The sequence below is a fragment of the Mobula hypostoma genome, chromosome 1, assembly GCF_963921235.1.
Source record: "Mobula hypostoma chromosome 1, sMobHyp1.1, whole genome shotgun sequence".
Taxonomy (NCBI): Eukaryota; Metazoa; Chordata; class Chondrichthyes; order Myliobatiformes; family Myliobatidae; genus Mobula; species Mobula hypostoma.
In genome coordinates this window covers 126,068,393-126,087,275 of record NC_086097.1, presented here as the reverse complement: position 1 = coordinate 126,087,275, position 18,883 = coordinate 126,068,393, and the positions used below count along the sequence as shown (strand labels likewise).

General features: G+C 39.0%; 1 protein-coding gene across 3 annotated transcripts in view; it reads left to right on the top strand.

The window, feature by feature from the left end:
• LOC134350380 (antizyme inhibitor 1-like) overlaps nucleotides 1-17,217 on the top strand; it is a 57,548-nt gene extending 40,331 nt beyond the window's left edge. For 2 of the 3 annotated variants that reach the window (XM_063055499.1, XM_063055509.1), the window contains 9 exons: nucleotides 184-360; nucleotides 476-648; nucleotides 2,779-2,913; nucleotides 6,395-6,476; nucleotides 11,433-11,513; nucleotides 12,770-12,935; nucleotides 14,401-14,513; nucleotides 15,498-15,709; nucleotides 16,548-17,214. In XM_063055499.1, coding sequence (XP_062911569.1) covers nucleotides 184-360; nucleotides 476-648; nucleotides 2,779-2,913; nucleotides 6,395-6,476; nucleotides 11,433-11,513; nucleotides 12,770-12,935; nucleotides 14,401-14,513; nucleotides 15,498-15,709; nucleotides 16,548-16,677 — 1,269 coding nt within the window. In that variant the 3' untranslated portion in view covers nucleotides 16,678-17,214. Of the gene's footprint in view, nucleotides 1-183; nucleotides 361-475; nucleotides 649-2,778; nucleotides 2,914-6,394; nucleotides 6,477-11,432; nucleotides 11,514-12,769; nucleotides 12,936-14,400; nucleotides 14,514-15,497; nucleotides 15,710-16,547 lie in introns of all 3 variants that reach the window. The other variant, XM_063055519.1, reaches the window with a different exon arrangement.
• Nucleotides 17,218-18,883: the final 1,666 nt, after the last annotated feature.

Here is an 18,883-nt window from a genome sequence, read left to right as displayed (position 1 = left end):
GTAGATTATAAAAGCCAATCAAATTTGGTTGTGATAATCTTGTTTATGGTCAAGTTTCTCCAAATATAAAGTAATCAAGGTTTGGAGAATTTTACTTTCTGTAACTGTTGCTGCTAAAAAGATAACTGAAACCATATTACCACAGAGTTCATTTGAAACTAATATTTTTATAATCAATTTTAGCAAACTGAAAGGAATGCCTTTTTTGTTGCTGATCTTGGGAATGTTATGAAGAAAAACATACGATGGCAGAACGTGATGACGCACGTGAAACCATTTTACTCTGTCAAGTGTAACAGCAGTCAATCTGTAATTGAAGTCCTGGCAGCTCTTGGAACAGGTTTTGCCTGTGCAAACAAGGTGACTGTTGCTATAGTTTGAGTTTGCGTTCACTTTTATTTCATAGTTCTGAAATGTTCTTTAAATTAAACGAGTAGCGATGCTTTACTCAGATCTTGTGTATTTTCTCACACAGAATGAAATAACACTTGTGCAAAGCTTGGGCGTAACACCTGACAATATCATCTACATAAACCCATGCAAGCAGGTCTCCCAGATTAAGTATGCAGCCAGAAAGGGAATAAATATCATGAGTTGTGATAACGAGGCTGAACTTCTGAAAATTGCACGTAACCATCCCAGTGCTAAGTAAGTGTATAATGCTAGCTGAAATATTCATTAGCATATTCTGTAACAGAAACAAGAATGTTTTTTTTCCTCCTTGTACTGCTATTAGGCAATATATATCATTGTAAAATCTTTAATATATTTATAATGTTGATTGTTCAGGGAGTTACTAGTCTAGGAATTAATCTGTATCACCTTAAATTAAAACTTGGTCATAAATTCGTTAAAATATCCATCTGATTTGAATACAAGCACAAATAGAATACTGCACATGAACAGGCTCTTTGGCCCACAATCAAATGGCTAACGAAGCTTATGCCTACTCAGTCCGTATCCCTCCATTTTCCTCAGATTGGTGTGTCTGTCTAAGCATCTATTAAAAGTCCCAAATGTATCTACCTCTACCACCACCCCGGGCAGCACATTCTAGGCGGCCTCCCCTCTCTCCTCTCCCACCTCCCCCACCCCACCTCCTTGAGCATTACCAGATAATGCTTTATACACCCAAGGCCCTCAACATTTACCAAGTAACATCTTTTTTTAAGATGCTTTTCCTTTTATGTTAATGTTTTACATGTGAACATTGATATTTTGTGATAAATATGTGCATCCAAAACCCCTTTGGGTCCTGCCGAATAAGATAATTTCAGGTTTTCCAAAGCGTTGTATGTCTTGGTAAAAGACAAGTTATCATGTCTTGATTTATACATTTAAAAAACTGAAACCTCTGCATTATGTTTGGAAAATATATCACTATTTTACCCAAGGAGCCAATTTATTTAGACATTACTTATAAGGAAGTTTGGCAATAATTGTCAGTAAGAAGGCTTGAATAGATGCAAGGCAGTTTTTTTAGATGCCACTCCACCTAAAAGTGTCTTCATTTATACTAGGTGACGTGACAAGTTTATGTTGTTGACAGTCACAAACAGTAGAAATGTTGTCAAGTGCCAGAATGCAGGAACTGAGTGTCCTAGTGCAGTACTTGCCAATCTGCTACCCCACTGTTCCTCTGCCACCTGAAGTCACTCGCTGCCAAGTTGCATGTTTCCTAAAGGTGACAGCAGTCTTCTGAGTATGAAACTAGGAGAACAGAAAACACATTTTCCAATGCTAACTATTATTATGTTCATCCCTATGAAAATAAGTTAAAAGTTAAATATATGCCATGGAAATAAATTGATTAGACTTTTGACTTCAAAATAGCTTTAGAAAATACTGTACCATAAAATTTACCGGTTTCCCTAGATGTCCTTGACACTTCTGTACATCTGTAGATGGTTTATAGCAGATGTGTTTCAGAACTGGATAATAGATTGTTCTGCTATACTCCATATGCTACCAGGAATTGTATTTTTAGCCTAGAAAGTTGTATAATATTAAAATCTGATGACAAAAGATCTGTCACGCTTTCATTATTACTTTCAGAGTAATAAACAGAAGCTGAAATTACAGAAAAGGGTCTGTCCACCTCTCACCCCCCCACCCCCCAAACCAAAGGTGAAGTTGGAAGACAAGGTACCAGAGGGCATTTAGCATCAAGGTTGATGTTCATTACTTATGTCGAGCCTGCACAACACAGTGGCTTGTTTCCTTGCCCATTCTACACGTTCATACCTTCCATCAGGAGTTTGGATTGGAATGGAATATTTCACCTCATGCTCATATTTCAAGATACTAATGATCCCCTATATTGCCACCTTAGTCAAGATAATGTATAATAATTTCGTGCTGATTGAGTTGCTATGAGTTGTTAGATCATTAATAGAATAACTAACAACTTTTTTTGGTACTCTGACAAAAAATGTGTTAGATTTTGTTAATTGATAAACTTAAGTCAGCTAATTAATTCAGTCCACTATTGTTCTTATTGTCTTTTGTTACAGTATCCAGTCAACTCTTGATGAATCATTCAGTCTTGGCTTGCTACATATTTATTCTCCTCCCTGTCCTTTACATGTAGCTACATGCCGAGGCCCTAATCATCAGTTTTCTCTCCTGCGCAGGATTTGTTCTCATTTAGGTGCACATTCGGAGCTTGGAAGTGGGAGCTTCTGCCAACATAATCTTCATCATACTTCTGAAAGTCTTCAAGCTACAAATATGATGATATAAACCAACTGTGCCCCAATCATCTTCCTCTTCTCTTAGGCTCTTGGTAGACATTGCAACTGCAGTTTCAAATGAAGAAAATGAGATGGGTATGAAGTTTGGAGCTACATTGAAGGACTGCAGGCACCTTTTGGAATCTGCCAAAGATCTAGGGATTCAGGTGGTTGGCGTAAGGTGAGCAGAATTTTTAAAAATTTAATAATGAACTGTATTGGATCGATTGTGCATGCAGCCAATTGATTATGCAGTGAATTGGTGGGGCCTCCAATGCACAGAGCTTTCTCTTTTGTGTGCGGGCTTTCGAAGTCACATGCTTTCATTTTGCGGGCTCCGTTCATTGCTTCCACACTAAGTTGGCCAGCGTATAATATTACTAATGACTCAGTAAAAACGTCCAATCATTTCTACTACGTTGTTCTTGCTCCGTGCACAAGTAACAAATACTACAAAATTATGGTAAGACATCATGAAACTCAGCCATATGCTATGCTTGCTTATTTAAAATCAAACAGTGAACTGTTAAATGTAGAGCATATTCCTGATTTGTACAGATTTTCTGATCTGTGCTTCTCGCCCATGGCATAAAAATTTGAGTTTTTTACGCGGAACATAAAATGCCCAGCAAACTTCTTGGCAATTTAAATCTGAGTGAGAATGCTGGTTGTCGCAGAAGGAGCAATTGGATAGCTTTTCATTGCATATTTTAAAATACCTGTGAAATCTTTCTGGCTTCCAGCTTCCATCAGCATTTCTACAATTTCTTGCAATATAGCGTCAATGGCATAATTCTTATCAGTGAGGAGGAACAGAGGGATCTTGGGGTTCTCATTCATGAATCCCTCAAAGTTGCTACGCAAGTTGATAGGGCTGTTAAGAAGGCATATCATGTGTTGGTCTTCATTAGTCGGGATTGAGTTCAAGAGCCACAAGTCATTGTCGCAACTCTTTAAAATCCTGTTTAGATTACACTTAGAATAATCAGTTTTGGTCACCTCATTACATGAGGAATGTGGAAGCTTTAGAACAGGTGCAGAGAAGATTTACCAGGATGCTGCATTGATTAGACAGCATGTTTTGTGAAGATGGGTTGAGCAAGTTCGGGCTTTTCTTTTCAGAGTAAAGGGGAATGAGAAGCAACTTGATAGAGGTGGACAAGAAGATAAGAGGCATAAATCAAGTGGATAGCCAGAGACTTTTTTTTGCCAGGGCAGAAATAGATAATACTATGGGCATAATTTTAAGATTGGAGGAAAGTATGGGGGGTGTATCAGAAGTAGGCATCTTGCACAGAGAATGGTGAGTGTGTCAGACCAATTTACCCCGGGATCAATAAAGTATTACTATACTATACTATATATATATAGACGCACTGCCAGGGGTGATGGTAGAGGCATTTAAGAAACTCTTAAGATAGGCACGTGGAAGATAGAAAAATGGGGGGCTTAGTAGTAGTAGGAGGCAAGGGTTCGATTGATCTTGGAATGGGTTAAAAGGTCAGCATGACATTGTGGGCCAAAGGACCTGTACTGTGCTGTAGTATTCTAGAATATGTTCTGTGCTCCTGGGATGACTTCTATGGGATTGTAAATTACCTTTCCGATCACATGAACTTGAACATTCCAAGTTTGTAGGCTGGCAAAAGCGCTTGTGTTCACCATGCATTCCAGTCTACAGGTCAATTGACTATTATGCTTTATAATGTACTTTTCAATTTTGAGTAATCACTCATCTTCTAGGTGAATTCTGTCTTTGTATTGACATATTTTTAAAAAATACATTACTTCCCTCCCATTTTAATCTGATCATCCTTGCCATAACAAAAATTGGAGCATGTATTCTGGAATGTGAGTTTAGAGAAATTAATATAATTGTGACTGGAAAATACCAAACAGTTGTGCATGATTATGGGAAGCCCCACAGCTTATTCATTCACTCAGTGCACGCTGTGGGATTGTCACTGAGAGTAGTCACCTTAATTAAATAAATTGCATGATCAGAAACACTCTGATTTTGGTAAAATGAGATATAACCAATGTAGCTCAACATAGAAATATTTTGAACAATATTTTATTCTTTTGGTCAATATCAAAAAAAAGTAATTGTATTTACGCCGTGCTATTTGAGTTATAAAATTGCAATAAAGAACTTCATACACCAAGTCACTGTTATCCTTTCTAACGTGGATCTCTTATGCTAGCCAGTACTACAATATCAGTAGTTGGGATGTGGACCAATAGCATCTAGAGTTGGGATTCAGATTTTGGGATTTTAACACAGGATCAGGAATGTGTGTAGGTCTGTGGCCTGAAGCCCAGATCCAGAATGCTTGTATTTTTCACCTTGACGACACAGTCTGAAACTTGCACAGAAACTGTTGCATCCATGTAGGAGAGCTACTGCGGTGACAATGGAGGTGTCCTTGTTTTTCTGTTTATCTACAGTCTGGTACCCTATCGCCATTGAATAATGAGGAACTAATCTAAATACGACCTTTTAGTTTATGCATTTTCTAATTAAGTCTGTGTCTTGTGTTGTAGTTCCCCAAAATGGGGAAAAAATGTGATTTAAGTGACTTTAACCATGGAATGATAAGTGCCAGACATGGTAAACGGAGAACAGTAAGCACAGGAATGGGCCAGTCGGCCCACAATATTGCCGAACCGATTAGGTTAGTAATCAATAGCAGTTTGGGTATCTCAGAAACTGCTGATCTTCTGGGATTTTCACACACAACAGTCTCTAGAATTTACAGAAAATGATGCTGGAAAACAAAAACATCCAGTGAGCAAGAGACATTAAAATGCTGGAGAAACTTAGTAGGTCAGGCTATGGAAATGAATAAACAATGACATTTTGGGTTGAGACCTTTCATCCAGTGAATGGCAGTTCTGTGCAGAATGGCATCTCAGAATTCACAATATGTCAAGCGCACTCAGTGGCCACTTTATTAGGTGCAGGAGCTATCTATTAAAGTGGCCACTGTAAGTACTTAATATCTGGTGATGTTCCAAAGGCGGCTTTGGCTTCGTAGCATCATTTATATCTAAATGCTTTGGTGCAAGCTTCAGTTTGTTTTATTACTAACAATGGTATAAACATTGTGACAAGTTTAATCCTTGATTTTATTGGACAAAACTCTTAAATACAAAATGTTAACATTTCTTTTGGCCATTTAAGCATTCAATACTTTATTATTTTCATATGCAGCTCTGATAGACAAGGCAGTTGAATTTAGATAACGTTAATTCCTGTGCTATATAATTAAATCACAATAATTTAAGGCTAATAACTTAAATAGTGAAATATAAACAGAATGCAGGAGACGCTCAGATCTGGCAACATCTATGGAAAGCATAATGAACAGTTTCAGGTCAAAAACTCTGTCATTACCAAGAAAGTGAAAACAAGTTTTCAGTTTCAGGGGATGGGAGAGGAGTGGGTGGGACAAAAATCTCTAGATTAAGGCCAGATCAATTCAGGCTACTTTAGAAACTTAATGTTTTGTTTAAAATGTTACATGAAGGCTTAAAAAATTATAGGCATTTAAGTTATTCATTGTTAAATCTGATTAAGGAGAGGCTTGTAAGATGAGTAAATGACCAGTACTAAGTGGCAGTGAATCCAAAATATTATATATATTTATTATTCTCAACAGATTTCATGTTTCAAGCCCAAAAAGCAATATAGAGACTTACCTGCACGCTTTATCTGATGCTCGTTGTATCTTTGATATGGGTGTAAGTATCATATTAATTTGTGGATTCTTTACCATATGATGTTAACAAGATGCAGTCTGAAGTGTGATGTTTTTACTGTGCAGAATTAGAATCATAGAACACTACAGCACATAAACAGGCAATTGACCTGTACCTGGACCATAGCCCTCTGTACCCCACCCATCCATATACCTATCCAAAATTCTCTTAAACATTGAAATCAAAATCACATCCACCACTTGCATCAGCAGCTCGTTTCACACTCTTACCACCCTCTGAAGAAGTTTTCCCTCATTTTCCTTAAGCATTTCACCTCTCATCCCTAATCCATGACCTCTAGTTGTAATCTCACCAACCTCAGTGGAAAAAGCTTGCTTGTATTTACTCTGTCTATACCCCTCATAATTTTGTATACTTCTATGTTCCAGGGAATAAAGCTTTAACCTCTTCAATCTTTCCTTATAATTCAGGTCCTCCAATCCCAGCAACATCCTTGTACAATTTTTTGTACTCTTTCATTCTTTTTTAAATCTTTCCTGTAGATAGGTGACCAAAAATGCACACAATACTCCAAATTAGGCCTCACCAACATCTTGTACAACTTCAACATGACATCAAAGTTCCTGTACTCAATACTGTGATCTATAAAGGCTAATGTGCCAAAAGCTTTCTCTACGATCCTATCTACCTGAGATGCGGTTCTCAATGAACTATGAACCTGTATTCCCAGATCCCTTTCTTCTACTGTACTCATCATACTTGACTGCATTAAATTCCATTTGCCATTCTTCAGTCCATGTTTCCAGCTGGTGTCCAGATCTTATTGCAAGCTTCGATAGTCTACCTTGCTGTCTACTACACCCCCCAATCTTGGCGTCATCTGCAAATCTGCAGATCCAGTTAATCACATTATCATTCAGGTCATTGATGACAAACAACAACAGACCCTGCACCGACCCCTGCGGCATTCCACTAGCCACAGGCCTCCAGTCAGAGAGGCATCCATCAACAACTACTCTCTAGCATCTCTTGCAAAGCCAATATCTAATCCAATTTACTACCTCATCTTGAATGCCGAGTGACTGAACCTTCTTGACAAACATCCACTGCCTTGCTAACATCGACTTTCCTGGTAACTTTCTTGAAAAACTTTTTAAGATTGGTTAGACGTGACCTACCACACACAATGCCATGCTGACTCTCTCTAATCAGTCCCTGCCTATCCAAATCTTCATTTATCTGGTCCCTTATGAATACCTTCCAATAACTTCCCCACTACTGGTGTCAGGCTCACCGGCCTATAATTTTCCTGATTTTTCTGGGGAGGGGATTTGGGATTGTTATTGTCGCTGTTCTTTTTATGCATTGACAAGATGGGGGGATTCAGACGTCTGAGTTTTGTTTCTTTTACTTTTTCATGTGTATTTCATGGCTATCTTGAGAAGACAAATGTCAGAGTTGTACATGTATACTCTGACAATAAAATGAACCTTGAGCCTATTAGAGCCTTTCTTAAACAGCGGAACAACATTAGCTTTTCTCCAATTCTCCAGTACCTCATCAATCGCTAGAAATATTTTAAATATCTCTGCTAGGGTCTCTGCAATTTCTGCACTTTGCTCAGAGTCCAAGCGATTACTTTGTCCGGCCCTGGGGATTTATCCATCTTAATTTGTCTCAAGACAGCAAACACCACCTTCTCTGTAATGTATATCAAGTCCATGAAGTTGATGCTGCTTTGCCTTACTTCTATAGACTATGTCCATCTCCCAAGTAAATGACAGATGCAAAAAATCCATTTAAGATCTTATGTTCTCTTGCATTTCTTATACTCGTCAAGTACCTCATTTGTTCCTACCTGCCTATACCTGCTACCTGCTATTAGTTAAAAAGTTAAAGTCTGTCCCGAGCCTTATAGGCCCATCAGGCTGGTGCTTATTCTGGTTTCCTTGGTGTGAAGCGACTGAGAGTACGAGACTTGCCCCCCCCCCACCGGATAGGACGCCAGACCATCGCAAGGTTAACCCCCAGCATTTTTGCCGGTGCCCATTTTCAGCTATGTGGACTGGAACAGTGTGTGGTTAAGTGCCTTGCTCAAGGACACAACACGCTGCCTCGGCTGGGGCTCAAGCTCATGACCTTCAGATCGCTAGTCCAATGCCGTAACCACTTGGCCGTGCGCCCCACTATACCTGATATGTACCTCCTTTTTTTTCTTAACCAGGCCCTTAAGGTTCCCTAAACCTGTTTTCCTTGTCTTTTATTCTGACAAGTATATACATGCTTAGTTTTCTCAAAATTTCACTTTTGAAGGCCTGCCACTTAAGTACACCTTTGCTCAAAATAGCTTCTCCCAATCCACACTTGCCAGTTGCTTTCTGATACCATCAAAATTGGCCTTTCTCCAGTTTAGAATCTCAACCCGAGGACCAGACCTGTTCTTTTCCATAATTACCTTGAATCTAATGGCATTATGATCACTTCAGGCAAAATGTTCCCCTACACCATGGGTTTTCAATCTGGGGTCTATGGATCCCTTGTTTAATGGTAGGGGTCCATGGCATAAGAAAAGTTGTAAACCCCTGCCCTATACAAACTTCTGTCACCTGCCCTGTCTCATTCCCTAATAGGAGATCAAGTATCACACACACTCACATTGAGACTTCTATGTACTGATTAAGGAAACTTTCCTGAACACATTTGACAACCTCTAACCTATCTAGTCCTTGTTCAATATGGGTGTCTTAGTCAATATGTGGAAAGTTAAAATCACCTACTAATGCAACCTTATGTTTCTTGTAACAGTCTGCGATCTCTCTGCTAATTTATTCCTCTACACCCCACGGACTGTTGGGTGGTCTACATTATAACCCCATTAGTGTGGTTCTGCCCTTGTTCCTCAGTTCCACCCATAAATCCTTACGAGATGAGCTGTCCAGTCTATCCTCACTGAGCACTGTCACGACATTTTCCCTGACCAGTAATGCCACCCTCCCCTTTAATCCCTCCTGCTCTGTCACATCTAAAACAACAACCCTGGAATACTGAGCTGCCAGTCCTGCCCTTCCTGCAACTAAGTCTCGCTAATGGCTACAATATCATAATTCCATACGTTAATTCATGCTCTGAGCTTATCTGCCTTTCCTACGATACTTTTTTGTATTGAAATATACGCAACTCAGAATGTTAGTTCTACATGCTCAACCTTTTGATTCCTGACTTTCTATGAAGACTTAACAACATCTGTCTTTACAACCTCTCCACTATCTGTTCTGGCACTTTGGTTTCCATCCCCCTGTAATTCTCATTTACACCCCCCTGCAGAACTAGCAAATCTTCCCTTTAGGACATTAGACTCCCTCCAGTTTTAGTGCAAGCAATCTCTTCTGAAAAGGTCCCACTTTTCCTGGAAGAGACCAATAATCCAAAAATCTGAAGCCCTCCCTCCTACACCAACTCCTTAGCCACAGCTAAACTGTATGCTCTTCTTATTTCTAGCCTCACATGGGTTGCAATCCTGAGATCTCAACCCTGGAGGTTCTGTCCTTTAATTTAGCACCTAACTTCCTGAATTCACTTTGCTGTACCTCATCCCTCTTCCTACCTATGTCGTTAGTACCTATATGGACCACAACCTCTGACTGCTCACCCTTCTACTTCAGCATGCTGAGGACTCGATCAGTGATGTCCTAGACCCTGGCACCAGGAGGTAACATACAATTCAAGAATCGCATTCTCGTCCACAGAACCTCCTTTCTGTTCACCTAACTAACAAATCCCCTGCCTGCACAACTTGCCTCTTCTCGCCTCTATTCCTTCTGAGCCAGAGCCAGACTTGGTGTTAAAAACCTGGCTGCTGTGACTTTCCTTTGCTAGGTCATCCCCACCCCCAGAAGTATCCAAAGTGGTATACCTGCTGTTAGGGGGGATGGCCACAGGGGCACTCTACACTGGCTCTTTAATCCCTTTCATCCTCCTGACTGTCACCCAGTTTCCTCTGTCCTGCACCTTGGGTGTTACTACCTCTCTGTGTCCTGTCTCCCACCCCCTCAGCCTCCTAAATGATCCAGAGTTCATCCAGTTCCATCTCCAACACCTTAATGCGGATTGTTAGAAGCTGCAGCTGGATGCACTTGCAGTTGTAGTCATCGGGGCACAGGAGATCTCCCTGCCTTCCCACATCCTGCAAAAGGAGCATTCAGTTATCATACTTGGCATCACTACTGCTTTAACTGTGCAATTATAAAGAAGGAAACAATAAATAAACTGAAAAAAAAATCTACCTACAGCTTTTTGCTAGCTCTCACTCAATCTTCTCGCTGAAGTCTCAAAGAGCTAAAGATTCATATCCCCCTCTAACACTATTCACTCCAAAAAAGGCCGCTCTGCTTGCCCTGCCTCATTTTTATCTACCCTTGCTAATGAATCCCGATCTCTGATTGGCCATTGTTCAAACGCTGAAACTCTCACGAAGCACACTCGCTGACCTGTGTGTCATCTCTTCTTTCGCTCCCAATCTCTGATTGGCCACTGTTCAAATTAATCCAAAAGAGGGTGCTACTCAAAACATTGCTAATGGTTTACAAAATTTTATTAATTGTAAATTGATGGCTTAAATATCTACTGTCATTTCAGGGTATATATTAAAATTGGATGCATTTGATAGAAATGAGGAATACAGCAAAGATTGTACAGTGTGACATCTTGAAATTTCTGCCTCTGCACTCTGAAGGGTCAGGTTTAAAATTGTTTCTATCTGTGGCCATTGTTACAATTAACAGTCCAGCAACCCAACTTAACCATGCTTTTCAGTTTAAATTTTGTTTAAAAAAAACTTGTACCCTTGAGGTAATGTGTTCATAATTTTATCTTTTATATTTATATCGTTTTAAAGGAAGTGTAGTTTACAAATCAAGATTTTTGTTTTAAAACAAAATTGAATACAACTTCCAGTGATTCCTCATGTTTCTGTTATAGAAAGAATTTGGTTTTGATATGAGCCTGCTTGACATTGGGGGTGGATTTTCTGGAACGGATGGTGAATTGCAGCTTGAAAAGGTGTGAAGATCTTTTGTTTTAACTTATTCCAAATTTGGGATAAAAATGTCCTGTACAGGCAGTCCCCAAGTTATGAACATCCGACTTACAAACAACTCATACTTACGAATGGCCTATTATGTAAAAATTAGCTTATTATATATAAAGCGTGTTATATTAAAAATTAGTCGGCATCCGCCATTTTAAGTTGGATCACGTTGCCGTTAACACTGTGTTGAGTGTGTAACTTTGTATTTGGCTTAAATTTTTCTTAGCAAGATTCACCTTGACCCCACTTTTCCGGTCTGTTCTGGTGATGGAAAATGATCACGATTGAAATTAAGGTGGAAATAATAAAGCAATCGGAAAGAGGTGAAACGCCATCGGTCATTGGAAAAGTGTTAGGCTACAGTCGGTAAACAATCAGAACAATTTAAAAGGATAAAGTGAGAATAATGGAGCATGTGAAAGGCCCTACCCCGATGAAAGCTGTAGTTATTACTGAGCAACGCAGTGGTTTACTTATTGAAATACATAGGTTTCTTAAGTGTTTTATATGCATAGAAAGGTAAAATATATACTATATTCTAAGACAAATGTTTGACCAACTGATACTGAATAATACCAGATGTACCTATTCTGCCTTGCGTAAAAATCCAACTTAAAGATGGACTCAGGAACAGAACTCGTTCATAACCCGGGGACTGCCTGTATATATTTTTTATAAAATAGCAATTTCGCCAAGCTCAAAATCTTTGCTTGTGATTAATTGGCAAGTGTAGGAAAACGTCAAAACTGTTCTTGTGCACATGATAATGGCTGTTTGGAAACCTCACTCACAAAAGCCTGATAAGTTTACTCCACTACACATCACCTCACCAAATATTTTGGAGACTATGTATAAAGTAATAAACTACATAGAATTTTGAAAATGAGATTTGTCTATCTTAGTTTGCTGTTTGCACAAACCTTGTCTACAAAATAAATTGTAAAAATTTTGTATATCAGTAGTGATGAGTTTGTCCTTAAATTAATGATTGATTTGTAGAGCATTATCTAGTAAACCTAAGAGTTAATATAACAAGATTCAAGATTGTTTAACATCATTTCCAGTACACAAATGTAAAGGAAAACAAAATAATTGTTACTCTGGATCCGATGAAGTACAAAAAAAAGCACAATAAGCATAAATACATATGCATGTATAGATCATATGTCTGAGTCTAGACACAGTGGAAGTGATTGAGTTTTCATTACTTATTATTCTCCAATTCTAGGTTTTTGATGCCATAAATCCACTCCTCGAGATTTACTTCCCCCCTGAAAGTGATATTAAAATTATTGCTGAACCTGGTAGCTACTATGTGAATTCTGCATTCACCCTAGCAGTTAACATAGTAGCCAAGAAGACTATTGCAAGAGACTTACAGAATCAGTCTGAAGGTAATCCCGTGGGTTTCCACTAAGTGTCATTATTAATATGCTGTTTGCTCCATGTATGCAATTCACGTGTAAGATATAGGATATTTGTAATACCATCCCAATAATTGACTTTCATGTCAAATTATTATCTTTGTATCTTTTAATGACAAGTGCCTTTTGTTTTGATATACTGGAAATAGCTTTTATCAGCCCGTGTGAAAGACTGGGTGTAGCATTCATTTTTGAATAGAACAACACACACAAAATGCTGAAGGAACTCGGCAGGCCAGACAACATCAATGGGAAGGAATAAACAGTCAATGTTTCAGGCTGAGACCCTTCAGGACTGGAAAGGAGAGGGAAAGGAACCATAATAAGGTCAGGGGAGGGGAATATGTGCAAGCTGGGAGGTTATAGGTGAAGCCAGGTGAGGGGGAAGGTGGATGGGTGAGGGAGCAGGGGCATGAAATGAGAAGCTGGGAGGTTATAGGTGAAGCCAGGTGAGGGGGAAGGTGAAAGGGTGGGGGAGCAGGGGCATGAAGTGAGAAGCTGGGAGGTTATAGGTTGGCAAGCTGAAGGGCTGAAGGAGAAAGAACCTGATGGCCAACCTTGGGGGCGGGAAGGGAAGGAAGGGGGCACTGGATGGAGCTGATGGACAGATAAGAAGAGAAAGGTTAAGAGGGGAGTCAGAATGGGGAATGGAAAAAGAGAGAAGGGGAGGAAGGAGAAATTGCCAGAAGTTGGAAAAATCAATGTTCATGCTGTCAGTTTTTGAATAGAATGCTATTTTTTCACCAATAGTATACATTTCGTCTTATTAACCAAAATAAGTTCCCCGTATTCAATAGTTCACTCCCAGTTCTCTTCCTCACCACCACCCATCTCTCCATATGTTCAAGTTTCTCGAAAAGAGGACTCACATTTATCCTGTGGAGTTTTAAATTCTCAATGGATTAGATTGAACCCATCAGAAACTCTAAAATTTAGATTACTATAGATACTGCGGGGGGGGGGGGTGTGAAATTAGCTAATAAAGCTCATCTTTCCATGCAACCTTACAATTTCTTGAATAATGCCATTTATCTATCTTAAGTGATTTGTATCGCTTGCCCTACCAAAAGACTGTTTCTGATATTTGAGGTGATAGAGATTTGGCCTTATTTGTATAGTTTTCCTAATTGTGCATCTTTAGTATAATGGAAGTAAGACTTAAAGTTAACATTTTTAATCCATGTGTTTGTACATCACTGTGACGGTTCTCCGTCTTCTAAGTCCCGAAATTTTTCTAAACCTTTCCTTTGAAACCATATTATTTATAAAATCACTGAATTGTTATATATTCATCCTGTTGGTCTGGATTGAATATGACTTCGTTGGAAGAATTGTGTACATATGTCCTGATCTGCAATCTACAGTGACCATTTAATTATATGAAATGAAAATTAACAAAAAATTGAGTATCAATTAAGATTTCTTTCTGTCTTAGTTCCTTCTCTGAACGATGAGCCATTCTTCATGTATTACATAAGTGACGGTGTTTATGGCTGTTTTGCAAATAGCTTGTATGGAACTGTGAATGCCATTCCAATTCTTCACAAGGTGGGTTAACGATTTTCTAAAGAGCATGTGAAAATATGAAGCTCAGTACTGCATGCCTATTAGGTGTGAATGCAGTTTTGCTCAGTATTAATACAGTAAGCTTAGTGTTTAATGCAGTCACTTTACAGCGCCAGTGACCACTGTTCACTTCCTGCCGCTGACTGTAAGGGGTTAGTAATGCTCCCCGTGGCTGTGTAGGTTTCCTCCAAATGCTCCAGTTTCCTCGCACATTCCAAAGACGTACGGATTAGTAGGTCGCATGGTTGTAATGGGGTGGCACAGACTTGCCTGTTACCATGCTGTATCTCTAAATAAAATAAAATATCTTTCTGAAGCGGTAAGACCGTAAAGATGTAGGCTCTGAATTTGGCCCATCAAGTTTGCTCTGCCATTCCATTATGGCTGATTTATTATCTCCCTCAACTCCATTCTCCTGCCCTTCTCCCTGTAATGTTTGATATCCTTACTAATCAAGAACTTGTGCTTTAAATATACCCAATGACTTGGCCTCCACTGCCACTGTGATATTGAATTCAACAGATTCGCCAGCTTCTGGCTAAAGAAATTCCTCCCCCTCTGTTCTAAAGGGATGTCTTTCTCTTCTGAGGTCTCCTCTCCATGTCCACTCTGTCTAGGCCTTTCAATATTCGATATGTTTCAGTGAGATCCACCCCCTCATTCTTCTAAAACTTCAACGAGTACAGGCCCAGTGTCATCAAACACTTATATGTGATGAGCCAATTGTTATCAAAGGACTGATAGCAGAGGAGTGTAAAGCTTCTGAGTTGTCTTGCATTGGAGTGAAAATAATGGAAGGTAGCTACTAATTTAGTGCTGCCTTAGTTATACATAATATCTTTCCATTCACTCTTGGTATTAATTATATATTTAGAGCATGAAAATGACACTATTTGGTTTTCTGGATGAATATGGGATAATCCAATATAGCTGAAAATTCATTCTGATTTATTTTTCCCCCATCAGAAACTTAATTCAGGAGAGCCTGTATTTGCCAGTAGCCTGTGGGGACCATCCTGTGATGGGCTTGATCAGGTTGTAGAGCACTGTCTTCTACCTGAATTAAGTGTAGGTGATTGGGTCATCTTTGAAAACATGGGAGCATACACATTGAAGCAATCTGCCTTTAACGAGTTCCAGAAACTTCCCGTTTACTGTGTGATGTCAATAAGTGATTGGTGAGTAGCCCTCGCCCTTACTCAAGTAAATATTTAGTTCATATTTCCATTTTCTCTGTCCTATAAACAAAACGTTCCTTCTGAAGTGTGCATTCTATTCACTTCCTCCTTTCAATATTAGAGTTTCTGATGGCCCACTAACACCTAGTGTAGTACTATGCAATTAGATTTTTCTCATAAAGTACAGCAAGCAGTCACGCAAGATCAGACCAGTACTCCACAAGTCGGGTTATATTAATCACTGCATTTATTCAAGATCACGTTTGTTTATTGTCAATATTCAATACACAAGTGTAAAGGAGAACAAAATGATTGTTACTCCAGGTCCGATGCAACACAAAAAACACAAACGTAAAGAACACCATTTAAAAAAAAAACAGTAGATAGAAATCTAAAAGCAATCCTATAAAACCACAATGTACAAGTAAATGTTTGAGTGTGGCCATATCTACACAAGGTTAGCTTGTATAAATAGACTGGTTGTATGTGCTTAAAGTAACACTAGGTAGCTCTCGGTAGCAGCAGGACAGTGAGGTATGAAGTGTAAGTAAAGTGGCGATGCATGGGGGAGATGAAGGCTGTTCAGGGGCTTTGGAGAGGAGTAACTGATGAGGATGTAGTCATGCTGGTGTGGGTTAATGGGTGGAGATGTTGATCAGTTTGATGATTTGGGTGAAGTAACTTGAGTCCAGTGATTCTGGCATGGATGCTGCATAGCGACTTTCTTGATGGGAGTGGGGCAAAAAGACCATAAGCGTGGTGATGACCACTACTAAACTTAGGCAGGTGGTTGTTTTTTTTAATTCTTTATCTTTGATTTTCTTTTCTTTTGTCCCAGGTGTTGGATGCAGGAAGTTGGTTTAACATTGGAAACATCAGTGAAGAACTCTTCATGTGTGCCTTCTTGTTTCCAGCTGAGCCGGGAAAGTGGCTTTCCGGCTACCGGTTTGTCTGGCATCAGTGCTTAAGTTACAGAATTGCCATTCTGTTCAGTCGCATGTCTGGTTGACTTTCCAACACGGAAGGAAACCAGTGGAACAATCTTGCTTTCTTAATGTTTTTGTTTAAAATTTAACTTGAACACTTGATGTAGTTAATCGGGACCAGGCAGAAATTGGCTAGAATAACTACCAGTGGTCATGCAAAAAAAAGAAATTAGCATTTAACCATCTGAAACAAAGCCTGTGAGTTGATGTAACTTTTTACTTTCTCCCTCCCTCCCTTCCCCCACAAACCAACAATAAAATATGCAACAAAATGGATGACTTGGAAGAGGTGGAAACCTATCACTGGGTTCCCTGCTTAAACAGTTTACATATTCACAATTTTTATACAGATATTCTTGTCATAGATGTCTTGAGGTTTTCATTTGCCCATTTAACAGAATAACCAGAGCGATTTGATGTGTAAAATGTTTAGAATGTGTAAAATATGTGCTTCATTCTGTAGTTTAATAAATGTAAAATTGCAGCAAACTTTATATGATCTATTGTCCCTGTTATTGACTTCCAATAAAATGTATATCTCATTTTTGTTTACCTCAGGGTTTTTGTTAATCGAACCCTGATTGTTAAAGATGAGAACACTTGAGTTACAGTGCAAATCTGATTAAAAATATTGCTGTACAAAACCCTACACAATTATTTACAAAAGGGCCCTACATTTTCTTTGCTTCAGATAAGGTGAGTTTCTCAAGTTTTCTTTCCTTCTGTTATTTAAAGTGGATGAATATAAAACAACTACAAATAGAGAAGAATCCAAGCTGACTGACATGTTTTTCTTGGAGCGCTTGCATTGATAAAATGTCTTAGCACATCATAATATCTTATCACTTCAGTGCTTACCAGCAGAGAGGAATCAGGGTTAATATCACAGCCATATGTTGTGAAATTTGTTGTTTCATGGCAGCAGAACAGTGTAATACACAGAAGTTACGATAGGAAATAATTTTTTTTAATTTAGTTCAAGAATTGAGGGAAAAATAGTGAGGTAGTAGTTATGGGTTGGTTCATTGCCCGTTCAGAAATCTGATGGCAGACGGTAGACAGTAGGTTTTGACTGACTGCTTCATCTGAATATTTTTAGTGCTGTTTTTAAAAGCCACAATTGTGTTGCTATTTTAATATTATTTGCTACCCACGTTCACAAACATTGAGTTGACTGTATATGAAATATTAACCCTTTCCACACCTAAAATCCAAGCCTTGATATACTAGAAATTCTAGACTTCTACATGCGAGCTATCTATACCCATCTTTTACCAATATTTATAATCAGAAAATAATGAGCCATGTGCTTCTGCCTCATTGAGGTAATATAAAAGATTGGCAATGGTGATTCCACTTGGAAAGAAGAAATACTGTACTTCATGATTTAGAATAAGATTTCTGGAATCAATAACTTTGACTTCCTTTGCCTTAATGAGAATAGCTTAGTGTCTTGTACCATAATTAGGGTATCATCTGATTGCCACTGTCTGCACCTATTGGCTTTTCAACAAGCAGATGAAACAGCCGTGGTTCATTTGTTTTAGAGATACAGCACGGTAACAGGTCCTTCTTGACTAATGATCCTGCGCCACCCAATCACACCAATGTGACCGATTAACATACTTGGAATGTGGGAAGAAACCCGCGAGATTACAGGCAAATTGTACAAACTCCCTATAGACAGCTGCATATTTCTGTGATGGTGTACGAACATTGTGAGGTCTGTTTCACAGAACTTCAATGAATATGACGTGGAAAGAGGCTGGCTGAGCTTTTCAAGTCCTTCCCAAAGCTGCACAGATACTCTCTTTGAATGGTATAATTAAACTGACTCCACTACTATTGCTTTTTTTAATTTCCTCTGGTCTTGATGAAGGGTCTCAGCACAAAACATAAATTCTTTACTCTTTTTCCATAGATGCTGCCTGGCCTGCTGAGTTCCTCCAGCATTTTGTGTGTTGCTTGGATTTCCAGCATCTGCAGATTTTTCTCTTTGTGAATCCGCTACTCTTCCAGTAGGCACGTGCCAGACACTGAACCCTCACTTAGTAAAGAGCTTCATGGACTATTCAGAAATGTGATGGCAGAGGGGAAGTTGCTGTTCCTAAATCATTGACTTTATGTTCAGGCTATTGTACCTCCTTGATGGTAGCAATGAGAAGAGATTGTGCTTGGTGGTGAGGCT